The 22263-nt window shown below is 48.3% G+C and overlaps 8 protein-coding genes across 8 annotated transcripts; 3 read left to right on the top strand and 5 right to left on the bottom strand.

Annotated features, from left to right (window-relative positions):
• Positions 1-542: 542 nt before the first annotated feature.
• FTJAE_1229 (chromosome condensation) lies at positions 543-1997 on the bottom strand (the record flags this gene model as incomplete). The annotated part of the gene is made up of 1 exon (XM_037345320.1): positions 543-1997. The coding sequence occupies one exon, from the start codon at positions 1995-1997 to the stop codon at positions 543-545; it is 1455 nt and encodes a 484-aa protein (XP_037211701.1).
• Positions 1998-2992: 995 nt separating this feature from the next.
• On the top strand, positions 2993-3781 carry FTJAE_1228 (uracil phosphoribosyltransferase; the record flags this gene model as incomplete). The annotated part of the gene is made up of 3 exons (XM_037345309.1): positions 2993-3172; positions 3226-3325; positions 3375-3781. The coding sequence occupies 3 exons, from the start codon at positions 2993-2995 to the stop codon at positions 3779-3781; spliced, it is 687 nt and encodes a 228-aa protein (XP_037211700.1).
• Positions 3782-3867: 86 nt separating this feature from the next.
• Positions 3868-6876, bottom strand: FTJAE_1227 (DNA ligase 4; the record flags this gene model as incomplete). Its single annotated transcript, XM_037345298.1, has 2 exons — positions 3868-6739; positions 6794-6876. The coding sequence occupies 2 exons, from the start codon at positions 6874-6876 to the stop codon at positions 3868-3870; spliced, it is 2955 nt and encodes a 984-aa protein (XP_037211699.1).
• A 1640-nt stretch (positions 6877-8516) lies between these two features.
• FTJAE_1226 (Mg2 transporter like) lies at positions 8517-10544 on the top strand (the record flags this gene model as incomplete). Its single annotated transcript, XM_037345287.1, has 2 exons — positions 8517-10180; positions 10385-10544. The coding sequence occupies 2 exons, from the start codon at positions 8517-8519 to the stop codon at positions 10542-10544; spliced, it is 1824 nt and encodes a 607-aa protein (XP_037211698.1).
• Positions 10545-13155: 2611 nt separating this feature from the next.
• FTJAE_1225 (alkaline phosphatase) lies at positions 13156-14901 on the top strand (the record flags this gene model as incomplete). The annotated part of the gene is made up of 2 exons (XM_037345276.1): positions 13156-13695; positions 13753-14901. The coding sequence occupies 2 exons, from the start codon at positions 13156-13158 to the stop codon at positions 14899-14901; spliced, it is 1689 nt and encodes a 562-aa protein (XP_037211697.1).
• Positions 14902-15415: 514 nt separating this feature from the next.
• FTJAE_1224 (peroxisomal serine-active lipase) lies at positions 15416-17320 on the bottom strand (the record flags this gene model as incomplete). Its single annotated transcript, XM_037345265.1, has 1 exon — positions 15416-17320. The coding sequence occupies one exon, from the start codon at positions 17318-17320 to the stop codon at positions 15416-15418; it is 1905 nt and encodes a 634-aa protein (XP_037211696.1).
• A 1233-nt stretch (positions 17321-18553) lies between these two features.
• On the bottom strand, positions 18554-19317 carry FTJAE_1223 (alkaline phosphatase; the record flags this gene model as incomplete). Its single annotated transcript, XM_037345254.1, has 2 exons — positions 18554-18762; positions 18843-19317. The coding sequence occupies 2 exons, from the start codon at positions 19315-19317 to the stop codon at positions 18554-18556; spliced, it is 684 nt and encodes a 227-aa protein (XP_037211695.1).
• A 546-nt stretch (positions 19318-19863) lies between these two features.
• FTJAE_1222 (50S ribosomal L34e protein) lies at positions 19864-20588 on the bottom strand (the record flags this gene model as incomplete). The annotated part of the gene is made up of 3 exons (XM_037345243.1): positions 19864-20052; positions 20302-20425; positions 20551-20588. 3 exons carry the CDS (start codon positions 20586-20588, stop codon positions 19864-19866), a joined length of 351 nt encoding a protein of 116 aa, XP_037211694.1.
• Positions 20589-22263: the final 1675 nt, after the last annotated feature.

The raw sequence follows: 22263 nt of genomic DNA, 5'->3' as shown, positions 1-22263 counted from the left end.
GCGAATGTAAAACAGAGTGGCGCCCACCCAGGTATAGGGCTGAATCCCGTAGCAGGGTTTGATCGTCTCTGGTCTTTACCATTGGCCTAGCTTGGGACAAAGCTGCAAAGCTAAGGATCGAGAACAAGGATCGAGAACAAGGATGCAGCTGAGGTGAGCAGAGTTGCCAAGCCAATAATATCCACCAACTGCCGGACGAATGCTCCTCAATTGGGAGCCTTCTTTCATTGTCGTGACCATTGACTGCAACTTCAATGTCGCGAATAGGACCATCAAGGAACTTGTTCTTGTTCGCGAGGCTGCAAGGGTTGTTTACTCTAGGAATCGTTGTCAAAGTCGAGTTGCCCTCATCATCCACATCATCATAATGGCCGTACATAATCACTACCATGAAGAAATGGTCGTATGAAATCCCAAGTCTATCCTCGGCTTCTTCTCGGTATAGCGGTGATTTTTGGCCTCTTCTGTGTAGGAGATGCCAGCCTCACTAATTCGTGTTTCCAAAGGAATAGCCAACTGCATTTAGCCAGGTGTATTCGTCTCTATACTGTGCATAGCAATTTGCTATACCCATCGCTCCATCGCAATCCGCCCATGATAGCGATCATCAATACTAGAGCCGTCACAACACTGGCCGTACCATAAATCCATGCACTTCGCCGCTTTAGAGTGCTAAGTTCAGCAACCCACGTTGAAATGGTCGTCAAACACCCACAGAAACCATCTTCCATGCCCTCCAGCACCTGGCAGCCGATGACTCCGCCAACCGGCACATGTGCGAGATCCCACGACATACCCAGGATCACAGTACCAAATACATTGGCAGTGAATGTTCCCAGAGGAAACGTTTTCATCTTTCCGTTGAGGTAAAGCGACAGGTAGAAGCGTAGTAGACAACCCAGTGGTCCAAAGATCAGCGCGAAGAGGGCTTGGCTACGCCAGGCATTATGTGGTGGGAATATGGCGAGAAGTACTGCACCAAGCCAGCAGCCCCAGCCAAGAAACACGCCCAAGGGATCAAGCACCCGTCGACTCAACGAGAAGGGAATCGATGGCGTAACGCGCTCAAGGCCAATAGCCAGGTGGGCACCTAGGAACAAGCCAGAAAGTGATAACGACACAGTGGTGATGATGACGGCCAGCATTGCCATGAAGGAATAGCCTCCATTGCGACTCGTCGGCGACTCTGACCACCCAGGCGTCTTCAGCTCATTAGACAAGGCCAAGAATACGTCCTTGATGAAACTCGAAAACGTCGTGAAACTTCCGCAGAAGCCCGTTGCCATTCCGATGTACAGAGGAATCGTCTTCTTGGTCGCAAGATGCGCTCGCTTTGCCGCGTCCAGGTCTACCTCCACCTGTTGGCTTGAACCAGATCCATTTGCTTCATCTTTTTGCTTTTGCTTGGCCCGCTTGATAGCTTCGTCGTAGGTCGGAGTTCCCCACTCGTTGCGGAAGAGCTTGCGATCCTCCGCGAGAAATCCCATTACAACACTTCCACCGAAATTGGCCCACAGCGTGTTGAATATGACGGGAGTGCCGGTATAGCGCGTCAACGCAGTCAAGCCTAGACGTGCTAATACTCCAAGGATCGCGAAGAGTACGAGATACGAATGCGTGTAAAGGCTTGTGAGGAATTCTGACGTCTTCTTCTGCGCTGCCTCTTGTGGTATAGGCTCTGGTTCGATGGGGGTATGAGAGCGGACAAAGTTGGCGTGTCCTCGCGGCTGGCCTTGGGTAGGACATGGCGAGAGCTCCTGTAGCGGAGGAACAGGTTCTGTCTCGTCGAGGTTGCTGTAATCTTGTGGAACGTCGTATGTACCGGAATCGTATCGCTCTACCCGCGTTGCCGATTGAGCTGTTGTTTTGGTGGTTTCGCCAGGGGTCTCCCTCTGAATCGGTTGCTCAGTTATGTCACCGAGCTCAGCATAGTCGTCTGGCGCATTGTAGGCTCCAGAACTCGATTGTCGCTTTTGAGCGGTCGAGTCGTCAGCCATGGTTTGATCGTCGCGTTGTCGTTGAGGTATTCGAACAATCAGTCACTTCAAGTCAGAAATCGCAACGTGCTATGGCGACGGAGTTTGTGGTAACAAGACATTTTATTTGGATGGAAGAAGTTCTTGCTGTTGTTAAATTACGATGTCTAAGGTTTGATGATATAGTTTGTGGCTAGATTCGTCGGATATGACGGCATTAGAGGGAAAGAAACATCCCGAGCTCTGCCCCAAGAGATGACTGGCGTTTTGATTTCCGTCCAATATTGTGGAGGCGTTTTGCTGTGGAGTCTTTTTGAGTTGAGAGGAGAGCAGAGAGCAAGGGTTATATATGAAAGAGATAACAAGAACAAGACGCGGGTGATAGAGAAAACAGGACCAGGACGATAGATAGTTTGTATCTCGACCAATAAGATCCAATTGATGCCTGAGCAAGTACTTGCTAACAACAAACATGAATATCTCAATGTTGAGTCCTCACCGCGTTTCAATGTAGCTCCTATCACTGATAGCGGTGAGCTCCGTCTTATCTTATCGCACCCCGCCCTCCTCCGAGCATTCCCCTGTAGCTTAAGCTCTAACCCCGCCGACATACGCTACCGCCCGCCTCGACTATCAATGATTGTCCTTGTGATCTCTCTTGGAACGACGATTGGGTCAGGTATCCAATCTCACGTAGTACCAACAAACTGATAAACAGGTACTGTACAGTACTGCACAGCACAGCTAAGCACAGTTACAGGTGCAGACAGGTACAGTGCTCAACGTGTCTCCCAAGTAACCACTTTACACTGCCTGCCTGCTTGCTTGCTTGCTCTCGCTCACATACAAAACCCCCTCCCTCTCCTTTCTCTCTTTCTGTTTCTTTCTCTCTTCTCCTTCTTCTCTCTCCTTGGCTTCGTCCCAGCATCTCATTTCGTCTTGTGATGCTTCATCGTCTCCTCGTAGATTCTTTACTTTTGTGAAATAATCCGTGCATTCGCCGTACCTGACTCATAATGTCTTCACTGCCTTCAAACGTCCATGTCTCCCAGCACCCGTGTCTGCGGGCAAAGCTGAGCCAGCTTCGCTCAAAGACCAACAGCCCTAGAGATGTCAAATCACTGATTCATGAGATCTCTCTAATTGTCTCGTGTGAAGCTCTTGCTTCGTCTTTGGAAGCTGCGGAAGGGACTCAGGTATGAAGCCTAATGGCATGGGTGCTTTTCGGAGCTTCACTAACCATGATCAGGATGAGACGCCATTGGGCTTCCAGTTCACTTCTACCACAGTGCAACCAAGTACCATGTGTCTAGTTCCCATTCTTCGATCAGGTCTCGGAATGGTTGACGGTTAGTTCAGTCGCTGATCCACTCGTACTGTCTAAACTGACCTCTCCAGCCGTGCAAACTATACTCCCTATCCCAGTTCCAGTTCATCATCTGGGCATGTACCGTGAGCCTTCAACTCTCGACCCAGTCGAGTACTACAATAATCTTCCCCAGCAAATCCCAGGTGACTCCTCCAGTAGCAATGCTAGTAGTCTTGCTATCTTGGTCGATCCTGTTATTGCAACCGGTGGAACCTGCGCCGCCGCTATCCAGACTCTTCGTGAATGGGGCGCAAAGAGAATCATTGTTCTCGCCGTTATTGGAGCTGCCGAGGGTGTTCAGAGAGTCGCTGCCGAGTGGCCCGAGGGATGCGAGGTTTGGATTGCAGGAGTGGACAAAGAGTTGACCAAGGATGGTATGCTCAAGCCTGGTCTGGGAGATGTTGGTGATAGGCTGTTCTTGACCATCGGCAAATGAGTGTACTATACGAGCTTCTGAGCGTTGCATTCTCATTGCATTAACATATAGTTTAGATAGTATACATCATAAGTACCCCATATTCCTCAAGGAATTATAAACTGCTCCTCGTCAAGTAATGTGCGCTCGTTCCAGCACTCGTCAATCCATTTCCCTGTCACTAATCTTGGTTGCACGCGCCTTGAGCTCAGTTCTTTTCGTACCATATCAGCGGCCTCTCCCACTTGCATCGGGTCGTCGCCTTCGATCACCACATGTGTCACAGACAGATTATTGGTGTCATCTGTAACATTACCCCCGCCGTACTTGACAAGGTGCTTTAGCCTCGAAATCTTGTTGTCGCCAGCTTCCACAGCATGAAACAGCACCACACAACGTCGGAAGGTAAAGCTCCTTAATCGTCCCAAGTCGTTCCCATGTTCCTCAAGCTGTTGAAGAAATTCATCCTTGTCAAAGTGCGTGCCGTCCTCAATCTTAGGGATGTCGTGCATTAGCTCTCTGAATTCTTCGATGGAAAGATCCCGCGCGTAGCTGTCCCCAAACTGATCTGTGTTATCTTCTGCCGCTCGTTGTAATTCATCAGTAGCGTGAAACAGATGCGAAGGTTCAAATGGCAAAAGAAACGCCCCCAATTCCTGTTCGAGACAATCTCTTATCCATTTGGGGCGGATAATGTCAACGGCCCCTCCTTTAATGAGGCTCGCCACCTTCACCACCTTCTTGTCGGCTATCAGAACCATGTTTGTCCCTGGCACGGCTCGTTGGACGACTGTGCCGCCATTCTCCTTGATTATGGTTTCAAGCTGGGTCTTGGTCTTTTTGTAAGGCCGGAGCGCTTCTGAAAGCACGCAGAAGTCAAGTCCCTTGAAAAGGTTTGTCGTCGCTCCCTTGAACTCCGGTACAATTGCGTCTTCTCCAGCAATGATCAGCTCTCTCTTCACTCGCTTGGGGTTGCGCCGCTTCCTGTCCTCAACCGTCATCGCTTTCTCCTTTGACTCTTCGTCAACTCGCTCCTTCAACTCCTGGAACTCTTCAAGGGAGAGGGCTGTATCCCAAGTTCGGTCCAGTCGAAGTCTTCTGAATCGTGGGAATCTTAGTGTGAAGCCTCTAGCGAATTGATCTGAAGGTCCAACACTGGCTGCTTTCACAGAAACAACAACAGAGTCTTTAGGTCTGATCCAAACATCCGGTCTCTCATACTGTCTAAGCTCTCCTCCTCCAAGTTCGATGTACTTTGATGGCGGATTCTTCTGATCCCACTCAATCCATTTGCCTTCTGTTCGATGCCGAATCTCCGCATAGTCTTCTGCACGGAAACCGCCACCGACCTTGAAGAAACTGAAACATTTCTCGGGGTTGGCGCCAGCTTGGATATGATTTTGCGTTACACGCAGTCCACACAGGAAGCTTGATAGCATGCCACCTCGTTTCCCTGAGCCATAGTAGCCACCAATAATGACACAGTCGAGGGACTCGCCAAACTCGGACATGTATTCAGGCTTGACCTTGAGCCAGTCATCATTTCGACTATTGAGACGGTACATAGATCGTGGGTTCTTCAGCACAAGGCCTTCAGAAGCATTAGCGACAACCTCGCGGAGAAGAGGTTCAATTGCATCGGTACTCGTTGCCTTGGCGTAACTGTGAATTTCAAGTCGGCGATGAACAGGCTTGATAGCCTTCTCCAAAGCTCGATGTCGATCCCGTAGGGTATATTGGGTCAGAGGTTTGTTGTTCAGGTAAAGGATATCAAAAACACGAAACAATGGCCTGTGGCCAGCTGAGTCTGTATCCGACTTATTCTTCTGTTCCGAAAGCGCAGCTGTTTTGAGGGTGCCAAAAGGCACTATCTTGTCAACACCCATATCCCAGGTGATCATTTCGCCGTCCAGTATCAAGTTTTTCACTCCAGATGCAAATGCGTTTTTTAAATGTCTGGTTAGACTTGAGTTCTCGTCTTGAAGACCATCGCCGTAGAGATAGGTGTAATCTTTGGCTTTCCGCGACCAAAAACAGAACCGTTTGCCACCTGGGTGACTCTTGTCTTGGACCATATGGACTTGCATACGCTCACCGTCCAACTTTTCCTCTATCCAGAATTCGGGGTCTGCCTCGGTTGGTCGCAGAAGAGCGATCATTTTTTCAAATGATGAAGGCATCTGAAATTGTGCGAGTTGTGGTTGGAAACATTGCATCAAGGCAACACCAGTTTCCTCCTGCTCAAGGCGGGTATCTGGGTCATGCAGCTCCCAGCAAACACGTCTTAAACTTGATGACACACTAAATAGAGCATCTCCGTCTGGATGCCACAAGTCAAGGAAAGTCTTCTCCGTGGCCCCGACTTTCATCTGCTTGAGGACGATGCGAATGAGCCACATGAGCTCTTCTGAATTCATGCGATTGTAGAAAGTCTCAAAGACTCGCAGGTTCTCTGCCTCTCCTGTTGAAGCCGCGAGTTTGTCAAGCTGCTCATTGACCTCTGCAATGGTCATATTCCCAACCTCGGTGCGCATTGGCCGCTTTGAGATGACTTCAAAGCATCGTCCTGCGAAGTCACCTGCCAGGCGCGACGCAGTTGTCTGACCTGGTAGCTTCCAATGCAAGAGGTTGTAGCCATCTTCGGAATTTTTGTCGATTTTCATAAGCTTGACGAGCAACTTTCCAATTGTGTTTTCTTTGAGCCCATAAACTCCACGGTCACGGTCTTTGTCTGGCAGGATCAGGCGCAAAGCGGGATAGAAATCAGGGCCAACTTCTTTGCGCCATCGAGTGATGAAGCGCTCAATAATGTGCCGACGCTGTTCATGAGGAGAAAGCTTATTCACACCACGGAAACCCTTTCTAGGGCCTGCGCCAGTGGCATTCTGCTTCTTGTTCTCATTGAGAGGGTTGAAGACTTCTCGAAATAGCTCCGAGAAGATGAGGGTCTTGGAGTGATTCTTTGGACGATTCGGAAACCTTGCGCATGGTCAGTATGAGGATATAGTTCTTGACGGATTATGAATATCTCACTTTTCTTCAATCTCTTCGCGGGTCATGCCCACGATACCATATTGGATCTCATCTTCACGTTGTGCCTCGTCAGTTTGCGACATGATGTTTTGTTTACTCTAGGTAGCTGTAAGCTGAAGCGGTTCCAAAGTAGCGATGTATGGAGAAGGCAGTCTCGAAACTGCGACGATGATTATGAAGAAATGTGCGATGTATGATCGAGATTTGATGTGTGATGTTTCTTTCAAACAAAGAGAGGTGCCATTTTCTTTGTTCAACTGCTCAAGTCAAATTAACGTGGGCGTGAATGAGCCATGGTCTGGGCAGGAGCTCCAACTGGGGCGTTGGCGGTTGCTGCCTGTAACTTCACCAGGCTACAGAGGCCATTGCGGGCCCAAGCTTACCTACCCTGTAATTCTCATTATGTCAGCACCTGAAGCGTCTATCAACATGATCACAACAGCTGAGACGGAATATTGAAGTGTGATTTGCTATGCTCTGGTAACGCCAAGTGTCTTTGTCAACTGAGTTAGAAAGGAGACGGACCTCTGAAAGCTACTTCACGATAGTTGAGTGGCGATGCTGGAAGTGGCATGGGGATTTTGTGGTTGTATTATATGGCGTTGGCCCTTGTACTATAACATCAAGAGACACGACGTTGAGTACTGTACTTTACAGAATGTTATCCATTGTTTGATGTTAATACATGAAGAGAGCTATTCAGAGAAGTCCAATAAGAAGGGGGCAAGTAATTTAGTAGTGAGTTTCCATACCAGTAATACTGAAATAAAAGGAAAAAAGCATGTAAATCTCTTATGAGAGTTATACGTTTGGAAGGGCTTCTGACTTATTAGGTTTCAGAAGTTTTGCTAACTTTCATTTCGTTGACCTTCTAAAAAGTGCTCTAATGTCAACATCGAATTTTGGTTGTGAAGCTAGGATCGTGACCTATTGATGCAGTGCTACTGGCTGCTTCTCCCGAACCTTGCACTTTGTGAATAGATTGCCTTAAGAAATGATTCGGTGGTCCTTGCGGTCTTTGAAACCGTTGTATCTGCAGACTATTGTTTCGGGTCTTTTAGAGACTCATGATCAATCATTTCCATGGGACAAGAATGGATAAAATGACGCCGTATTCGACTTTTGATTAATTCTGTGTTGTTCTATGCCGAGACGGAAAAATGTGGATAAGAAGCTTATTGCTAAAGCTTGGCCTTGGAGTATGAGACTGCTCATCGGCGATTGGCGTGGAGATTCATCGTGAAAGACCCCAGGACGTCATGATGGACGATGGCATTCTTCGATGGACCAGGGACGGATAATCGGCTTCAGCCCATCAAAGTCTGGACCTTTGGAACACACTAATAAAGGTCGACAGTGGCTACGATATACGAGTTGAATGGTCGAATGCTCCAGGCTATTGAGAAACAACCCCCTACTCCCCTAAACCGACCACTGAAATTGGTGCTGACGGGCTGAACTTCCCCTACATCACGACGCCGCAGCGCATCCATGAGGAACCGAGCACCCTTAAATTTATTTTTATACGAGTCTTAGGTAACTCGCACTGGACCTGATCCTTTTCTTTTCATTCCATCTCTATCTCTCTCAGCTGAGCTGATAAGCTTTCTACAGCTTTACAAGTTACTTTTATTCCACGCGCTCCTTCGTCTGGCTGCAATACATATAGTACTCTACTTATTCCTCGGCTCTGCCTTTCGCAGGGCATTTTCCCGTCCATCCAATGTCAACATCACGAGACTTCGCTGTCCCAGGGGAGGGCGATAATGCAATGCAGCCTCAGGACGGTATAGAGCAGAGCAGTCGCCAGAGCCATTCTTCCAACACCAACGTATCTGACGAGAAGGATCAGCATGTCCGCTACAACCTCACCCTCAACACGCAGAACCTCTCCCCGCCCAAGGCTGAGCCTACGCGGCCAGTGCGTTCTGACACAGAGTTCCATCGCGAAATGGCATTTTCGCCCTCGATATTGCGACGCCGGATGACTCGCGCCCCAACGTTCAAGACGGTGGAGGATTATGATGAGTTTGACACGGCCTTTGGCGATCGCCCTGGTTGGCAGCCTGGCTCCGAGCCTGGCTATGATCCAAAACTTCCCGATGGAGGTCATGCTTCAATGCCCGCACTTCAAGCACCCTGTGAGATTTCTGTAATCGACTTTTCGCAAGAAAAAATGGTTAAACGCCACTTCGATAATGTGAATTTCATCGACTTCCTTGAACAGCCAAAAGAAGAATGGGCCAAATGCCGATGGATCAACGTCAATGGACTCAGTTGGGATGTTATTCAAGCAATTGGCAACAAGAAGGGTCTTCACAAGCTTGCTCTGGAGGATATGATGCAGATTAGGAACCGGACAAAGGCTGATTGGTATCCCAATCACGCTTTCATCGTCATGACCTTGCAGAAGCTCGTCCACCTGGTAGACGATGAAGATGACACAACCAGCACGAGCAGCACATACTCTAGCAAGACGCTCGGCGCTTTGAGAGGCTCAGTGAGGCAGCTTTGGAATACTCGCAGAGCGGCCGACCCCGAGAAGGACTTTGAGACCTCATTACGGCCACAGGACCCTATTACAGCAGACCTGCAAGAGACAGGCATGATAAGGACATTGCAGCGTTATCACGCTTCGGGAAATGAAGCACGCACACAATTTATGGAGAGTCATTCATCCCTGACGCCACATCAAATGGCAGTGTCGGCAGAGCAGGTCTCTATATTTCTAACATCAGATAACACGGTCATCTCTTTCTTCGAGGTCTCGGCGGGAGATATCGAGCGACCCATTGTGACCCGTCTGAGTACCCCGGGCACTATTCTTCGCGAGTCCAACGACGCTTCCTTGTTATGTCAGGGCATTATCGACGCCATCATCGACCTCGCCATGCCTTTGACGTCTATTTACACAGACATTATTGCCGACATTGAGTTGGATGTACTCACCTCGCCGAGTATCAGTCAAAGCAAAAAGCTGTATATATGCATCAGTGAGATCAACAAGATGCTGAGCTTCCTCAACCCTATTGACAACTTGGTTAATGTCCTGCGGGATCACAAGACGCATATGACCCACGACCAAGCCATGCAGGCACTGGAGAACCCTTCAACTGGTGTTATTGTCACTCCAATGACTCATACATACCTAGGCGATGTGCTCGATCACTGCATTATGATAACCGAAGCTCTACAGCAGCTCAAACAATCATCCGACAACCTCATCAACCTTATCTTCAACACCATATCAGCCTACCAGAACGAATCGATGAAGCAGCTTACCACTGTGACCATCATCTTCCTTCCTTTGACGTTCATAACCGGATTTTTCGGGCAGAACTTTGCGGAGCAGGGCTTCCCCGAAATCCACCACGGTATTTGGTATTTGTAAGTATTCATTTCGTCCAATGCTCAGGGGAGACGAGAAACTTGGCTCTATCCTGATGACTTGAAGTCAATCTGGGATAACTTGGTCCTGCCCTGAGACTAGTTATTCTGGCGCTTTGGTCAAGAGTTAGAAGTTTTCTTGCTCCCTGTGCTGTTTACAGAGCAAGATTTCTGAAGTGATGCACAATACTAACAACATTGTAGCTGGGCCTGCGCCGTTCCGACTGTTGTAGCAACCATCCTGATTCTCATGAGAGACATGATTTATAACTGGCTGGTACGAGCCGTACAAAGAAGACATATCCTTACAATTAGGAAAAAGAAGAAGAGGTCCAAGCAGCAAAAGATCAAGCTTAAGGTGTGACGAATACGCTGCGGGCAGGTAAGAATACCCAAGGCCTCAATCCCAAAGGATAAAAAGGCTAATGGAAATTTGGCATAAGCTCAGGAAGCTTTTTGACAGGCTTGTTTTTGGCAGTCTGTTATGAGGCCCGATATGCTTTTCCTCTCCAAGGGCCGCTCATGAGGTTGAATGGCGGGAACATTTGCATTAGTGATACCCAAGTATTGGCAAAGGAGTGGACATGATTTATTTGCAAGTGGCAGCGATTTTGAGTATAGCATTTATGAAGACCTTTGCCAAGCACACCGGCCCCTTACAGAAAGTGTCAAAAACCCGAGAACAAAGCAAGCTATAATGAAGTTACCGATAAATTTGAAGCACCAAATCAACTTATGTTCTTGCTGAATGTTTTAGAGTTTATAGATATTTATATATTAAAGTGAGAATCGAGTCTTTGGATATAGATACTAGAATGTACACCATACATGTCTCCATCTTTACACTGCATACAAAGGTGCCAACGTCGTATCTCACAGCCACAGCATCCCCCTTTCCAAGCCTGGCCTCATCCCCTCCTTTTTAAATCGGTGACTCAATGTACTCGGAGTTACAAGAATGCAGCGGGTCAGACTTGAGCATTCTTTGACAGAGAAGTGACAGGGCCAGTCCAGTCAACTCTCTTCCTTGGGGCGCACCAATACCCCTCAGAAGATGTCGTACGAAACGGAGGAGGTCCAGTACCGGCTCTGCATTCGTAAGCCATCAGTTTTGATTCAAGCGTCCATCAGCAAGCGATGGCAGTGCCTGCAGGGCACATCATAAGGTTGTATGATAGAACTAATAGACTAAGGGTATAGATATCAAAATACAACCAGCTCCTGGCAGCTTTTGCAGTTGCCATCGCTCCCGTGCGCCGCACTCATACAAATACATCCTTCACCTTCACCTTGAGCTTGGGCTAGACCTTCTAATCTGGCTTCGTTTTATCGTACAGACGCTCTCTCTCAACCTTGTCTGTTGCCCGGGTGGTAGAAATAAGGATATCCAGGAACCATGATAGAAGGGCATTCGAACCACCATCGAGGGCAACAAACGCCATGTGTCAGAATTATCCGTGTGTTGTGCCAGCCAGCAACACAGTGATCGGGGAGAGTAAAGGGGAGCTCGTTCAGACCCTCTGTTGTCCAGGCATCTGGATCATTGATTCGGTGGATTTCATGGTATAGCTGGGGGCAGGATGTTTCGAAAAGGAGCTCGCCATAACATCCGCAAAGATTTAGAAATAAAACGTAACCACACATGTGGGCTATTGAATTCTCGTTCTGGGGGCCTTGGTATCTTGTGCGCGCCCGTTGAGTAGCATGAGTGAGCCAAGAGAACGAGAAGCATAACGATGGTCCTGGTGGCTGAGCTTGAGGCAAGTCTTGTGAGTCTCAGGACATATCATGGTCAGCATCTTCGGATTGTCGGTAGAGATGAAGAGTGGTTGTTTTTCGTTCGTGGTTCGGACGCCAGCCGCGAACCTTCTGATTGTTTAAACGGTTTGCGCTTCTGGTCCGTTTGAGGATCATTGTTAGTACCAGGCTCATGTGTAGCAACTTGCCCCTAACGAGCTGTCTGACAACCGTTCACTTATGCCGAAAGCAACGTGGAGGTAGTTACTCCGCGCATGAATAGCGAGTCACAAACCCTTCTGTGGCACCAATCTGTCATTCTTGATCCGGCAAAATTGGATCTGACATGCTGATTCGAAGTTGGTTTTGGACCAAGGATTATCGGTTCTGATGGTTGTTTAGCATGGCCGCTTGGCCATTAACGAACTGGAGGAAACATTATGGCATGAGAACGTCGTTCTCCAAGAAAGAGATGGAATACGATAGGCTTTAGCCTAAACTTGCTATGAATTTACGGTACAATGAACTCGGGTGAAGTACATGCTCGGTTCAGGTTTATACCAGTCCAATAAGCTTGAAATTTGAGTTATCGTATATGACGGGTCGTCGCGAGCCGTCACCGCTTGTTGAAACAACGGTACGGAAGTCGGGTCTACTTCTTTATTTGAAGATGCATCTGTCGAATCTTTGGGTGAAAATGAGGATCGTGAAATTGCGAGTCACTAGAGGTTTTATAGAGTTGGGTTTCTTTAGTATAGAGTTCGACTACCAGTACCTGAGATAAGCGCACGTGAAGGTTCAAATGCAAATTTGGAGACCAGAGAAAAGAGCAAAACCCCATGATCTCGATTACCTTAAAATTATGCTCGCGTGGTCAAGATAAGATCTCACGATTGGTTATCTTCTCCAAAAACTGATTATCAGTGAGCAATAGGCCTTCATCCCGCTCCACCCACGTGAACCACTGATGTCACCCGGTCCACCACTGATGGAACTGTAGCCCCCTGTAACAAGCTCTGAAGCTACCCCCGCATAGCTCCAACTCGTAGTGTCGCATAATCGCCTATCCAACCATTTTCTGTTGTCTTGTTGCACCTTGCACAACCCAACCCTCTTCCTCTTCCTCTTCCTCCTTCTTACGCGGCCAGATACCGTACAATGGTTTGTCTCTCCTCTTCTTCCCTTCTGCCTCAGTCCGAGACTTATCCTGTCCTCCCACGTTTTCCCTTCAGCTAACAATGTCTTCTCCTCAGGCCAACGAAAGCGATCCTCTCTTGTCCGGTGACGGTGAAGGCCGCTCCGATGCTCAGGCCGATAAGAGCGCCCGGAACTCGCGACTCCGTGAACTCGGTCTCTTTGCCTGGGCTCTGATTGCCACTGCTGCTGTTATTGTTGTTGCTATTTGGACCCAGCATGAGCAACAAACAAAGCATGAACACAACACGCCAGCCTCTAAGCGAAACCTCGTCTTCATGGTGTCAGACGGCATGGGTCCTGCACCTTTGTCCTTGACGCGTAGCTTCCGACAACACGTGGAAGAGCTTCCCTACGGCGATACCCTCACTCTCGATAAGCATTTCTGGGGCACGAGCCGGACTCGCTCCAGTAGTTCCCTGGTTACAGACAGCGCTGCTGGTGCGACAGCCTTCTCCTGTGGCAAGAAGACCTACAATGGTGCGATCTCTACACTCCCTAACCACGATCCTTGTGGAACCGTCCTAGAAGCTGCCAAGCGTGCTGGATATCATACTGGACTTGTTGTTACAACAAAGATTGAGGTATGTATGACTAGAGGAGGGTATTAGGTCATTACGAAACTAATGAATACTGCCTAGGATGCGACTCCAGCCTGCTTCAACTCCCACGTGATCCTCCGCGAGATGGAAGACGAGATTGCCCTTCAACAGATCGGAGAAGGTGTCCTGGGCCGAACTGTTGATCTGATGCTTGGTGGTGGCCGCTGCAACTTCTTGCCCAACAGCACAGAGGGCAGCTGCCGAGCCGACGACACGGACGTGATCAAGATTGCAAAGGAAAAGCACAACTGGACCTACACCGACAGTCGCGCCGGCTTTGACGCCCTCAAGGGCGGCAACAACGTCAAGCTGCCTTTCCTCGGACTCTTTGCCCCAACGGACATCCCCTTTGAGATTGACCGTCGAAACCACAACGACGTCTACCCCTCCCTGAGCGAAATGGCCAAGACCGCTCTTCGCGCTCTTGAGAAGGCTACTGAAAAGAGTGACAAGGGCTTTTTCATCATGATCGAGGGCAGCCGAATTGACCATGCCGGCCACATCAATGATCCTGCAGCTCAGGTCCACGAGGTTCTCGAGTATGACAAGACATTCCAAGCTGTTCTCGACTTCATCAAGGAGAGCAAGACTGAAACCGTTCTTGTCGCGACCAGTGATCATGAAACTGGTGGTCTTGCCACTGCGATTCAGGAACCTGGTCACCTCCCAGTCTACAACTGGTATCCCAAGGCACTTGCGAATGCTACCGCTTCAGCTGAGTGGCTTCACGCCAAGCTCAACACACACATCGCCTCTGATTCCAACATCAAGAAGAATAAGGAGAAGCTAAAGAAGTACATCAACGAGGAACTCATCGTTCGCGGCCTTGGTATCTCCAACGCCTCTGATAAGGAGATCACCACCATTGCTGATCATCCTGAGAGCGCCCTTGTCCTCTTCTCAGCTCTCATCTCCCTACGCGCTCACGTCGGTTGGAGTACCCACGGCCACACTGCCGTCGACGTCAATATCTACAGTTCTGGTGGCCCCCGAACAGAGAACATCCGTGGTAATGTTGAGAACACCGATGTTGGTAAGTATCTACGGGAGTACCTTGAGGTTGACGTTGACGCGATCACCTCGGAACTCAAGGACAAGATGAGCAAGGTCAGTCTTCAAGATGTTGGCATGGAGGCACTCGACGAAGTTTGGTCTCTTGGTAACAAGTACCATGCTATCGAGGTTTAATGGGTATACTGCATTTCTTAGAATGATTACACGACTTATATGGGTTTAGCAAGAGGCGGGCAGGGAGATCTTGGGCAAGATATGTAGAGTGGTATACCCAATCTATAGTAGATTTATTCATTAACCTGCCTATGGTGCGTTTGAACTTTGAGTTTTCATACCAACACAACTACAGCAATTTCTGAGCTCCTGTCTATTGAGACATCCAATTTACATGAAATCAGATAATCATCTTCATTGTCGTTATTCCAGCATAGCGCCAGTGGTACACGAGTCTAAAAGTTGACCAGTTCACCTCAATACAGACCTGAAAAAATTGGGTGGAATATCATGTCTATCCAGTGACCGCTACAATGCTTGACTGCGATCAAAGCATCGAACAGTCAATTATCTATACGCTAGTTACCAACAAATACTACCAGCCAAACTCCTATGTAAGTCAATGTTTTAAGTCAATGTACTCCTCGCTTGTGACAGTTAACCCCCTTAACCAAACGCCTTTCCCCCTTGATGATCATGACCGCCTGACTGAAGCCGAACCAATATTGTATCGTACATATAGATGGTCCTTGAAGTGCGAGTGGCGGATCCCATTTGGCCTCGCCTTGGCAAATGTGTCGATAGCCTCCTGAACACCGAAATCGCACCGCTCAACGAGATAGCATACGATAAGGTATCCCGTGCGGTTGAAGCCGTAATGGCAGTGCACTCCAATGACACACTGCTCTGGATTTGTCCAGCCCTCGGTGGCAGCACGCGCAGGCTGCCGACTTCGAAGGTCGTCAACTAATTTGATAAAACCTTCAACCTCACGATCCTCTGGGGGTTTCTTCGAAACTGTGGCGAACTTATGATAATGGATTCCAGCTCGTTCTAGACCGCGGGGGTCATATTTAGGATGGTCTTTGGAGATATCAATGACATCTTTGACAATAGAACCCCAGTTTGAAATAAAATTCTGTGGAGAATGGACATCATCCACTTCACGAAGTGTCTTGAGTGCTCGGAAAATGGGTTTTCCAGGACGTCCAATCGGGTCGGATACTGGAGTAACAGACTTCCACTTGTTAAGATTTTTGACGTCCCATTTTCCCTCCTGGTTGAGGTATTGCAGTTGCCAGGCCAGGGAAAGTCTTCCAGTAACGTGTGTGGCCAAAAAATCAGAAATTAACCCGGCGACGGCACGAGCTGAGCAAGGGGCGTAGAGGACAGCGTGTGTTGCAGGTATTGGCATAACAGTGGCCTTTACTACCTTCCTGGGGTGGTTCGGTTGCGCAGGTAGTTCAGTCATAGTCTCGTTGGGGGTTGAGGGATCATTGGGGCTGTCCCCTTCTGAACTGGGAGCCACCGAAGACTTAGCCTTTGTGAAGTCATCATCATTGATATCTTCAATAGCTTGTGGAATATGATCCTGCGGTCTTGTAGAAGTGCTGACGGGGGCAGCAGCTTCGTCGATAGCCTCATGTGTCTCCTCCGATGCCCCTGATTCTGGCAGAGTCTTGTCAGGGTTCAATACGTTAGCAATCTTTGTGGCTTCTTCAGGCGAAACAACAGTGTCCCCCTCAGCACCTATCAGAAAGACGGGGATATTTAATCCTGCCCAGACCTCTAAGGTCGGGAGGCCGCCTTTAGGTTTGCCGTTTTGATAGAGTGGTAGGGCGCCATTGGCCATACGTCTAAAGACCGGGGTTCGACTCTGTCTGTTGAAGCGATATTGGAGTTTTCGGGTAGCCTCGTCAGCATCCTTTCCAACGAAACGCCTGACGCTGGTACTGTTGTGTCCTCCCCAACCGTTCCAGACTCGCCAAAGATTAAACATCCATTCCGGAGCCCAAAGTACCACCCGAGCCCACCACGTCTTTGATTCATCAGGAGGGCTTGACACAGGGCAGATAGCCACCAACCCTACGACGTACTCGGCTAAAGAGGTTGTGTGCTCGACTTGCGTGTTGGCCAGCTTAGCAGCGAGACTTGCCCCCATGCTATGGCCGATCAGGACCACTCGTTGGCCTGCGTCCTTGTCTCGATAGTCCTCAATGACTGTTTCCAAAAGCTCTACCAAAGCATCCGTCGTGTAGGCTTCCCAATCAAGGACTGAGAAATCAGATCGGCCACAACCGGGGTAATCAATTGCCATGCAAGTGGCCACATCCACCAGACTACTTAACAGAGGATGAAACTGGGCAACAGAGCCGCCCAAGCCATGCAGAAATACCAATAGTGGTAATGGAGCAGGCTTTTGGGGTAGTGCGTCTGCCTTGATACGTTTTCGGTAGAAAACCCGAATTCCAGAGTATGTGAAACGACTTGTTGTATAGGACTTGAACTCTGAATGATCCTTCAGCAAAGCCGGGTCAGTGAGGTGAGGGCCAGTGGAGTCGATATCGTCCTGTTGGACGCTCGCTGCAGGAGAGGCCATAAGTGCGTCGGGGTTAAACCAGGATATTGGCGGAGGTGTTATAAGTTTGTTGCGAATTTTCTATAATTGATAAGAAAGAGGGACTGAGTCGCAATTGGATTTGGTTTGGGGCGATTGTTCTTCGTTGTATCAGAGATTGAAGCTGCTGTTGAGTCACCAACAAGGGATTGATTGATTGGTATTACACGAGTAACACCAAGTTCGCGTGTTTCTCCGACCACCGCAGCTGTCTCATACAATCGGCATGAAACAAGTCAAATAGTGTAACGCCGCAAAGACTTGCAGATTCATAGAGAAGCCCAGTTGACAACGAGAACCTGAACGATCAACAACCCAAGGCCCAGCCAAGCTTTTGAAGTTCCTGGACCCTAGGTACTAAAGTTATGTGCCCCACGCGAACCGCGGTCAGGGCGCGCGCCAAACAACAAGAAATTGCGTCAAGTGCGGCCTAATTATGTCAAAATTCGATGCTGAAATCGATGATCTTTAGTGTGGATATTGGGTAGCGTTGCTGGATTGACATTGATGATGAGAATGGAGAGACTATTTGGTTTGAGTAAGGTAATTGTCAAAGTTCAGGGAAGCAACCAATTACACAATTGCATCATACCTTGTGGGCGAAGTAGATCGCCATTGGGGGGAACCAATTATTTGTGCAGCATTGAGGCATGTTGTGCATGAAGCCTACCCTGAAGGTGATGGAATTTCGGAATAGAATCTCGAAGAAATCGCTCTTTACTGTGCAATCGTGTTTTTTTTTTTTTTTTTTTAAAGGTTTATATCGTTGAATTAGACAAGTTGGCTTCGAAGAAGACATCATAGATGGCATTTTCGACAATAGCAATATGTGTTTGGTTTAGGGGCAGACTGCGTACCTTATAGCTAAACAGTACATTCATGTGCAATAAATGCAAGTACTTGATATCCATTCACTATCTACAATCCATAGTCCTTGGCCATCCATCTATCATACTTAGACTTTGGCAACACAAGTTCCTGGCCTTGACTGTTGAAAGATACATCACGGCACATAGAGAGCGAATATAGAATTTGAGGACAGGGTGCTTTCCGAACCCAATGCCGATTGCTTTCATTGTACAAGCAAAATAGTCAGTTTGAGGACTCGCCATTTCCCGGTTCAAGATAAATAGCGAATATATGCATCCTGCCCTTACGTTCATACTCTTACAATAGAAATACACGTTCGAAGTGCGCCTCTCGATTCAGCTGCTTTCATTCCGCCCCAACGCCGTCCTTCCATCCAATGGGTATTAGAGCAGCTGCTACGTTCGAAACGCCTCGTTCTGTGGCCAACAAGTTGAACTGCGCAGCTGCATTTCTCGTGTCTAGAATTTCGATTTGCATACCGAGTTCCGATATAAGTCGTCTCGTTTCGGGTGCCAATGGCATGATAGATGGGCCGACCCCGATGATGAGAAGATCTGTGACTTGATTAGCAAAGAGCATTCTCCTCAAAGGTGCGAAACATGCCATGACGCAAGTGACGAGGATAAAAACATACCAGGTCGGGGCCACAGTAGATCAAATAGCGCAAAGGCCTTTGGTGGTAGCTCAAACTGGCCCTTCTTGTTGACGAGATTCATTGAGCCTTTGGCCTCCCACGGACGCCAGTTGAACACCTCGCCATCAACCAACAAAACGCCGTTGCCGCCCGTCACAGTGATGCCGCTGTTCAGTCCAAATCCATCATACATACACACATCGACCGAAGTTGAAGGCGCTGGAGTATTACCGAGCACGTCGAGCTCTGCAAAGTCGGTTGGGGGAGGGTGCGCTGGTGGCTGTTGATCCTTTCTCCGGCTCGGAAGGGTGTGGAAAAGCCGGCGACTTGATGTAGAGGCTTGAGAATGCGGTGAGACTGTCGAGGTGGTGGCTCTGAAAACCGTAGTTGCGGATCTAGGTCGCGGCGTCTGGACGAGAGCTTGGCACACTGCTCGTTGTGCGCTGCAAGGCCGGATGAGACTTCGTGATGACATGGCAGAATGCCAATCGTGACAATATCGTGGGTTTTAAGGCTCACGGTTGTGGTGAGGGAAGGATTTCTCGTTTCAATGTAGGAATTGGAAGAGATTGTCCAAGTAAGTGGGGGAAAGATAATTTTAGCACGTCATGATTTCACCTCGCCTTAATCAGTCTACGAATTTGAGATGACAGAAAGGGAGAACCCGTTCAGATGACAAGGAATCATTGAAAACACATATTGTCAACCTGTGGATGTAATTTGACCTAGTTGGCGCCATTAACTTTTATCTCACTTTCATGGTCATAATTTTTCTGACACCTTCGCCACACCAACAATACTTCATCACTCATGCAAAATCCACGCCAGCTTGATGTTCTTTCTCATTCAAGTCACCAAGAGGATAGTAGCAGTCCTAAGACGGCGGACGGCCAACCATTTGGCACCGGCCCGATGTATCATGCAGTCCCTTTTTGCCTAATGAACACCAAAGCAATGAACCGAGTCCTCGGAGTTCCTTGCCTTTCCCACGCAAAGCCTAACCTAGCAATGGAGATTGCATTTATTTCTTCTTCTGGCTCTGCTCCTGCTCCTTGAGCACCTTCTTGACGATCTTCTGCTCCTCAATGAGGAAAGCTCGGACGATACGGTCGCGGACACAGCCGCCGCATCGGGAACCACCGTAGGCGCGCTGGACGGTCTTCTTGGGCTTGGAGATCTGAGAGTACTCGCGGGGTCGGAGAGCGGGAATCTACACGAATTAGGTCAGTCCTTATATTCCACGGTAGGCCGATAATCCTTTGCGACAGAAGGTTGAGACAAAACGGGAAGCCAGTTGGTGGGATGTGTCTTGGTAATCTCCTTCCTCTCGTGATATGTAAGGGCTTTGGCCTTAACGTCGAGCCTTTCAATATCTCGCATGCCAGCCAGCGCCCGTTTACCGTCCCCGTATTGTCTCATCCCTCGTATCGCAGAAGATTCGCTGTCTTGGTCGACTTACGCCTGAGAGCTTGGAGCCGCAGTCACCACACTTGGGAACGGTGCCTCGCTTCTTGATGTGAAGCACACGGAGCTCACCACCAGGTGTACGAATGGTCCTCGTGGTGTTGGATCGAGTGTTCCAGCTAGGAGCATGGTTAGTTCCTGATCGTATGGTCGTGTCGGAAGTATGAGGCTGTATGGCGAGAAATGGTATCTCGACACATTTCGAGAGCGAAGAGACTCGACAGCTTCGGAGGGAAAAACTCACCCGTTGCGGCGGCGGTAGGTGACTCTGTGGTTAACCATTGTAGCGGCTTGGTGATTTGACTGAGCTGCTCGGGTTAGTTGGTGTTGGACGTTGGTCGCGAGAGTAGGAGAGGAGATTTCGCAAAACACTCGAGTTGTTAATTCTGTGTGGGTGTGTAAAATTCGTGGTGGGACTAGCGCACTTAGCACGTGATACAGCCACAATGTGGCTTTGCACTTTCGTCCAGCCGCAGGCTCCACTTGGATGTAAAAGAGATCTTCAGGGTCAGCAAGGAGAGGAAAGAAAACTCAGGACATTGATCCTAAGCGATGAAGATATTTAGGTAAATCTATCCTAAACTTAGGGAAATCTTTGCTACGTGACGTTTATTTTGACACCCTATATCAAGGCCTGTAATTTTCTTGCTCCCTGAGGGTGAGGTAGTCGCATTTAGTTCGTGGTGAGGTAAGTAGGTAGACAGAAAGTAAGCTTCATTTGTGTCAGCTTCGCCAAAACAGAGCATATCTCTGTGTTTCCCGAACGCTGCCGAATAGCCTGAGATAGACGAAAAGAATTTTCTGTTAGTTAATGGATAGACGATGCGTTACAGCACTGGGATGGAACGAAATGGAGAATCAGGCTTTGCTTTTTAGACTAAAAAGACCAAAAGCTGAGCGTAAGTCGCAAATCGACTCTTTGAAACATTCACCCTGTTTGTTTCAATCTTCTAATTTGCTCTGAATAATAATACGATACCTTGCCCGGCCGATCTCGCTGCTAACTCAATAGCCTACTTGTATTCAGATGCATACAAATGTTATTTAGAAGTTTTACCAAGTCCAGAAACAGTAGATACCGAAATGCTGAGTCTTGACTCAACCTGATGCTATAGTACTCTGACTGCAAGTCACAATGTGACTCGATAAGTTCATAGCATGGGAATTTTATATTTATTCTAGCGATTGTTTGGAAATAAGATCAGTCGGTAGAAGATAGAGAAGTAGCCCATATCCATCACTATGGCTCTAAGTTCCCTCCCCGAAGAACTTTGAGCCTTTAGCTACCTACATAGTAGTTACTCAAGCTAGACATACTCCATGATTTGGAAATACAGAAGAATATAAGTTTTTGCAGTCCATGTCCCAAACAGTGTTCCCATTATGAGCTATCGGCCCCCTTTGTAGCTCGGTGTCGGTCCCGATGTATGCTCCGCCGTTAATCGTGATGCGGCTGGCGTACCGAAAGTTATCATAAAGCTACGGAGCAGTGAGGAAGCTCGTTAAAATCAGGGGGGCGTACTCATATGGGCCTCGCGGCCTTGGATCATATCTGAAGATGAGTAGTCGAAAATGGTGATCTTGTCCATGTCCTCGGAGAAAGAAACAGTCTTATGGAAACATAGGGGTTAACTCTCTCGTCCGCAAATTATGCAACTTAGGATAATTCGACTGTGATTGATCATAAACTCTATATAAGTGCCCCGAAACCTTGTTTCCTTTCACCGAGCTTCTGTGTGCCTCATCGGTAAAGAAGCAACATTAGAATTCATGATGTCGAGTATCACCAATGAGCGAGGCGGCAACCTCTGTATCTATCTACGGTCCATGGGATCGAGAACAACTGCAAAGTACTTTGTTCTAAACTTCATAATATTGATGTGCCGTCTTCCAGTAGTAAAAAGTCCGAAAGCGTTTCCTGAAATACTCTTGCTCCTATCATTAATGTCTCGATGAT

The sequence above is a fragment of the Fusarium tjaetaba genome (assembly GCF_013396195.1).
Source record: "Fusarium tjaetaba strain NRRL 66243 chromosome Unknown NRRL66243_c0000024, whole genome shotgun sequence".
In the NCBI taxonomy this organism is placed as follows: Eukaryota; Fungi; Ascomycota; class Sordariomycetes; order Hypocreales; family Nectriaceae; genus Fusarium; species Fusarium tjaetaba.
The sequence above is the reverse complement of the archived record's forward strand: the minus strand, read 5'-3'. Positions and strand labels throughout refer to the sequence as shown.